This window comes from Agelaius phoeniceus, assembly GCF_051311805.1.
Source record: "Agelaius phoeniceus isolate bAgePho1 chromosome W unlocalized genomic scaffold, bAgePho1.hap1 SUPER_W_unloc_1, whole genome shotgun sequence".
NCBI lineage: Eukaryota > Metazoa > Chordata > Aves > Passeriformes > Icteridae > Agelaius > Agelaius phoeniceus.
Genome location: NW_027509866.1, coordinates 2,576,094 through 2,582,509, shown reverse-complemented (window position 1 = coordinate 2,582,509; position 6,416 = coordinate 2,576,094). Strand labels below are relative to the sequence as shown.

At 61.3% G+C, this 6,416-nt stretch overlaps 1 protein-coding gene across 1 annotated transcript; it reads right to left on the bottom strand.

Annotated features, from left to right (window-relative positions):
* Positions 1–561: 561 nt before the first annotated feature.
* LOC143692438 (serine/threonine-protein kinase pim-1-like) lies at positions 562–6,106 on the bottom strand. The gene is made up of 6 exons (XM_077172671.1): positions 6,086–6,106; positions 2,457–2,624; positions 2,273–2,323; positions 1,702–2,068; positions 911–1,087; positions 562–668 (listed from the first exon to the last, which is right to left on the bottom strand). The coding sequence occupies exons 1-6, from the start codon at positions 6,104–6,106 to the stop codon at positions 562–564; spliced, it is 891 nt and encodes a 296-aa protein (XP_077028786.1).
* Positions 6,107–6,416: the final 310 nt, after the last annotated feature.

The window sequence follows — 6,416 nt, the reverse complement described above, 5'->3', positions numbered from 1 at the left end:
GGGCAGCGACTGAAGAATTCATTGCATCTGCCCCAGCAAAGGGGGAACCTTTGGTGCCCGGCCAGGCCGTGCCAGGCCCAGATCTGGGAGCATCCCCCTGCCTGTGGACTCACCTGCAAATTGGGCCTGGAGCCTGGCTTTGAAAAAGGTGCCAGAATCCAAGTCCATCATCTTCAGCTGGCCAGGCCGAGGAAGAGATTGTCACCCTTGAGGTTGTCCTTGGTGTCTCCAGCAGCAGCCCCACCTGGTACAGCTTCTCCAGGGGCTCCTTCTCCTTCCCTGGGGCCAGACCAGGCTGTCAGGGCTCTGCCCAGGGCCCCAGCCATCCATGAACCAGACAAACCAAACCAGGGGGGATGGTGGCCACCAGTGCTTGCCACACCAGGTCTCCAGCTCAGCTCCAGCCCAAGAGCTGTGTGTTCTCTTCTGCGGACCCTGCTCAGAGCTACAGGCAGCACAAAACCAGCCTGGTTTGCTTTGCCACTGAGTGCCAAGAGATGTGTGCAGCTGGTACCTGCCAGGCCCCTGGGTCCAACTGTGCACGTGGATCTCTCCCATCTTCTAGGGCAGAGGAACACCCTGCACCCATGGATGGCAGAAAAGCTCTTCTAAGGACGGCCTGTCTGAGGGTTGCATGGACAAACACCTCTTAATGATATCCTGGCACTCTGGGGAGAGAAACCAGAAATCACCAGTCAGCTGGAGAGGTTGCCCCCCTGTTCCTGTGCCCAGGCCATGCTGGGTGTGCCCAGAGCTGGGCCTAAACTTCCCCATGGATGCTCTGTTTGGAGGAGAGCAGGAGAGCAGGACCTGTGCCACCTCCTCAGCAGCTGCCAGAGCGGGATGCCCACGAGCCCGCTGCTGTCTCCCAGCACTGGCATTCCCCCCGTGCCCAGAGATGAGGATCCACCTTGAGAGAGCCATCGTGGGAACAAGATCCGCCCCCGGATGATCTCCTGGCCCCTCCTGAACGGGTGCTTGCCCATGACCAGGTGGCACAGCAGGAGGCCCAGGGACCAGATCGTCGCTGCCTCGCCGTGGTAGCGTTGGTGCTGGATCCACTCTGGTGGGCTGTAGGACAGGGTTCCTGTGGAACACAGACACAGCTCAGCAGGGGGATGCTGCTGCTCCCAGAGCCCGGCCCCAGCATCCCTGGCCATGTGGGGGCTGCCCCACAGGCACACGGGGTGAGCGCTGCCCTCTCACCAGCACCTGGGACTTGTGTACAAACTCGGGGCTGGAAAAGAAGCCACAGGTGCTGGAAGAGGGCAGCAGAAACCTTGGGAAGGCCCAACCATGACACACAAAGGAGAAACCCACCCAGTGGTGGAGAAAACCCACTCTCCTCCCCACCTGCATGGCCCCCAAAAATGTTAATAAGCCAAGGCAAACAAGGGGAGCGGAGCAGTCCAAGCCCTTCCTTGCCTGCACACCAAACCATCCAGGGCACGGGGTCAGACCCCCCTCTCTGCTACCCCCATGGGGGTTTGTGTCGGGCTGGCTGCCCCAGCTCCAGCCCCAGCCCAGGCCACAGTGGGTGCTGAAGGCTGTCGGCAGGGCTGGCAGCTGGCCCCCCTCACACCCCACCCAAATCAACTCGGCTCCAGCATCAATCCCATCCCGGCTGCAATAGGGGGAAGCCCTGGTGCTGCACCCAGGCTGGGCCATGAGATGCCCAGGAGCATCCCCTGGAGGGCTCACCTGCAAACTGGGTGTAGGCTGTGTCTTGGAGGAAGGCGCCACAGCCAAAGTCGATGAGTTTCAGCTGCCCCCTGGCCAGGTCGAGCAGGATGTTCTCGGGCTTGATGTCCCTGTGCAGGACCCCGCAGGCGGTGCAGTGCCGCACGGCCTCCAGCACCTGGCGGAACAGCGCCCGCGCCTCCTCCTCCGGCAGGAACCCCCGCTCCGCCAGGAAACCCGAGAGCTCCTGGCACCGCTCCGGACGCTCCAGCACCAGCAGGAAGCTGTCGGGGAGCTCGAGCCACTCCAGGAGCTGAATGACAGCGGCACAGCCACGGGACACCTTGGCCAGCAGCACGATCTCCAGCGGCGCGCTGCTGCCGTCGGGCTGCGGGAGGAGCGCGGTGCCGTCAGTGGGGCTGAGGCCGTGCCGGGGCTCTGGGAGCCCTCAGCCAGCCCGGGATGCTCTGCACGCCCTGCTCAGCCCACGCCTGCTCTCCCCGCAGGGCTCCCGGCGGCTCCCACCCTGGCGGGCCCCGGCTCCTCGCCGCCCGGCCAGGCCCAGCTGCTGCCGCTGGCCCCGCTCACTCACCAGCTCGCCCCAGTGCCGGATGCGATCCCGCGGCACGCGTTTGATGGCCACCTGCGAGCGAGGGAGAGCAGCGGGTGAGCATGTCGCCCGGCCCGCCGCGCCCCGACCTTCTCCTCCTTGTCCGCCTTCTCCTCCTCCTCCTCCTCCTCCTCCTCCTTCGCCCGCCGCCGGCCCCGCCGCTCACCGGGGCGCCGTCCGAGAGCCGCGTCCCCGAGCAGACGCTGCCGAAGCCGCCGCGCCCCAGCAGCGAACCCACTCGGTACCGCTCCTGCAGGGCCTCCTGCGCCTTCCCTGCGGGCGGGACGCGGCTGTCAGCGCTCGGCCCGGGGCCAGCAACGGCCCCCGAGCGCCCCTCAGCCGCCCCGGGCCGGACATGCCCAGGCGTTCGCTCCGCGGAACGCGGCACGGGAGGCTCGGGGCCGGCGGCCGCGCTGTCGAGCGGCGGAGCTCGGGCCGGGGAAGCCGCAGCGGAGGCGGCGGGAGCGGCCGCGCCGCCTGTGTCCTCCGCGGGCCCCGGGAGGAACCAGGGCCGGGGCCGGGGTCGAGGCCGGGGCCGGGCTCGGGGCTGGAGCCTGCCTCGGGTCCGGGGCCGGGCTCGGGCCAGGCGGAGCCGAAGGGCGGCGATGCCGCCCCCGCACCAGGCACTGACGCCCGCCCAGCAGCGCCACCGCCAGTACGGCCAGAGCCGGGCGGAGGCGAGAGCGCGGCGGGACGGCCGGGGCCGGGCACGGGGCAGCCCCGCCCGGGGCCGGGGGCGGGCCAGGGGCATGGCCCGGCCCGGCAGGGGAGAGGGAGGCGGGGAGAGGAGAGGGACGCCGGGCAAGGGACCCCGAGGGAAGGGTGCCCGACCGCGGGAAAGGGAGAGAAAGAGAAACAAAAAGAGAAGGAGTGTTGTAGATTATCTGCTTTTGCTGCTGCCGCCGCTGCTGCTGCCGCCGCTGCCGCCGCTGCAACTGAAGCACCGGGGCCGTTCGTCCCCGTGTCCGTTCCCCGCTCGCCCCACGAGCCCCACGTTCGAGCCCCGCGCGCCCCAGGCACAGCCCCTGAGTCTGTCCAAACACGGGAACTTTGCAGCGGTGAGCCCAGATGCAGAGCCCTCACTCCTGCACACTGGCACAGCAATCCCCTTGCTTGCTGCTCTGCATTGGCCTGGCTGAGGGTCAAACACTGTCGGGCCACCTTCCCTTGCTGTAGGATTCCTACCTGAGCCCAGCACTGCACTTACATCTCCAGTGTTGCCTTCCAGTAAAAACAGGGGAAGGAAAAACGTGTGTGGCTCATGGTATTTTCAAGTGTCTAAAAATCACTAAGTCGCCGATCTTAGAGGTGCGGTGCATCTGGAATTACTGGGATGGAGAAGTAGTGCAACATGGAAAAGGGCAGCATAGAAATAAATAGAGGAAAATATCTTGGATTGTTTCTTTCTGTTTTCATTTCATTTCCTAAAAACTGTTTCAGTTCTTCCAGAATCTTGTCCACAGTTCTGTTTGCTCTGTCCAAGAACCTTTCCTGGAGAACGAGGTGCAGCTTCTGTCACAAGATGTGCCACCAACTGCAGCTTCTCTTGGCTTTCCACACTGTGCATGCAGCACAACTCTTGCAGCAAAGCAGGACAAACATTTGAAGAACTTTACAGCTTGTTCTTTCTTTTCCTTTTGAGCTAGGCACTTGTGCCATTGGTGAGGTTTTCATTGTTACTGGTTTACAATAAGAAAAGATGATGGGCTACCAGGAATTGTTAGGGAATGCAAGCATGACTGAATGCAGAGAAAGACTCTCCAGACCTTGCAGCCAGAAATGGAGAGCTGTGTGATAATCATTCCAACGCCCCCATGGACATCTTGAAAGTGATGTAGAACATGAAAATGGGCTGACAGAGGGAGTTTGTTTCAGTGTTCAGTTCAGATGCTTCTACATCTCCTGCACTGATATAAATCAAGAGCACAATCAGTTCATGAAAGGCACCAGAACAAGCTGGACCCCTCAGGAGATGACGGAAAGAATCTGAAAAGGAGAAATGCAGGGAATGACTTGGTGAGCTTTGCCTGTACAAAGGATCATTTTTCCTAATACTTTCCAATCCATTCCCTCCACTTTTGTCCTTCCTGACAAAGCCATTTTCATCCCAGACTCCCCATGAAATGGGAAGCCTGAGCTTGTGGAGTGCCTGAACAATGCCCTGTTCCTCTGCAGGGACACTCAGGCTGGAACAGGAGCAGGAGCCCTCTCTGGGGCAGCCTCCTCCAAGCTGGAATTTGTGCCGTGCTGGGAGAGGAGGAGGAGGGGGAGAAGGCAGGCGCTGTGTGGCAGGAACAGGAGGGTTGGGCCACAGGACATTCTGTCTGTGCCGCTGCCCCGCAATGGGCGGCTGTGCCCGGGGCTCTGGGCCTGGCCCTACGTGCGCTGAGCTCCCTGGGCTGGGCTCAGCTTCCCGCTGGGACTGGGCAGAGCCTGGGCTCAAACTGGGGGCAGCAGCAGTGCAAAACACTTCTGGGCATCTGTGTTTGCTGCTGCTGGGAAGGAGCAATGAAGCGAGTTGAGAAGTTCTGGTTTCTGTTTCTCCTGGTGGATTTTTAAATTTAATTCCACACTATGGAGGCAATTTCTGTGCTGGCCTCTGTCAGTTTATTCTCTTTCAACACAACAAGGCTGTGTTTGAGCACTGCAAATGTGGCCTGTGTGGCTTTAATTCCTCTCGCCTTAGTGCTCAGGGGCTGGTGATATTCCAGTATCTGCTGATCTTTATGCCTGCAACAAAAGCACTGACTTCACTTTCAAGAAAGAACCGTGGGCAGCACCAACTGAAAGAGGCACTTGCAGTTTTATGGGTAAAATTCAGGTGGCAAGCAGAAGAGGGCCAAGAGCAGCCGTGATCTCCAATTCCCAAGGCAAAGGCACCAGCAGCCTCCTGCTGTCAGCTCAGGGTGAGTCAAACAGAGCTGAAAACAGCGCTGGAACCCGATCCTTTCTTCCTCTGAGGGCTGGCTCAGGGCAGCACAGGCAGGCCCTGAGCAGTCAGGGCTGTGTGTGGGTGCTGGCTGCTCTGCTCCAGAATTGAGCTGGAAAAAGCCCTTGGGAGCCGAGGCAGGAGCAGGCGGGAAGGGGCCGGCGCTGCTGCTGCTCCTGGCCGGGAGCCCCGGCTGGGCCGGGCCGGCGCCCCCTGCGCTGCGGCTGCTGCTGCTGCCAGAGCCGGGCGGGACTCGGGGACAGGGAACGGACGCGGGGGGGACAGCAAAGGCCTGGTGGCTGCAGGGATGGTGATGCTGGGGCCAGCGCCTGCACAGAGCTTCAGCCCGCAATTAACCCCGAGGGAAACGTTGGGGAAAGGCTCCATTTCAGCCTTTCTGCACTCGTGGCTGGGAAGGGACTGAAATGAAAGCAGAACAAGCAGGGCCCGATCCCTCCTCTTTTGGGAGGAGCCCTGGGCCTGGGCCGGTGAGGGGCCTGTGAGGGGCCGTGAGGGGTGGTGAGGGGCCATGAGGGGTGGTGAGAGGCCATGAGGGGCCATGAGGAGCTGTGAGGGGCTGTGAGGGGTCATGAAGGGCTGTGAGGGGCTGTGAGGGGCAGTGAGGGGCTGTGAGGGCATGTGAGGGCATGTGAGGGGCTGTGAGGGACTGTGAGGGGCTGTGAGGGACCGTGGGGGGCTGTGAGGGACCGTGGGAGCCCAGGAAACTCATGGAATCAAGGTTCCATTGTGACACTGCAGAACCAAGGAGATCATTGTTGACAGGATGGAAGCTCTTGGAACCAAGGGGCCATTGTGGCCCAGCAGGGCCTTGTGGAAGCAAAGGGACCATGGTGACACTATGGAACCTCATGGTACCACAGGTCCATTGTTACACAGCAGCCACAGCAGGGCTGCAGAACCAAGGAGATCATTGTGACACTACACAATCTCATGGAACCAAGGCATCCAAGTTACTGAACCTCACGGAACCAAGGGTCCATTGAGACACTGTAGATCCAAGGAGACTGTTGTTGACAGTACTAAAGCTCATGGAACCAAAAGTCCATTCTGACATTGTGGGGCCTCATGGAACCATGAAGACCATTATGACACTTCAGGTCCCACTGGAATCAAGGGACCATTGTGACACTGCAGGGCCTTGTATAACCAAGGGACCATTGTAGCACGGCAGGGCCT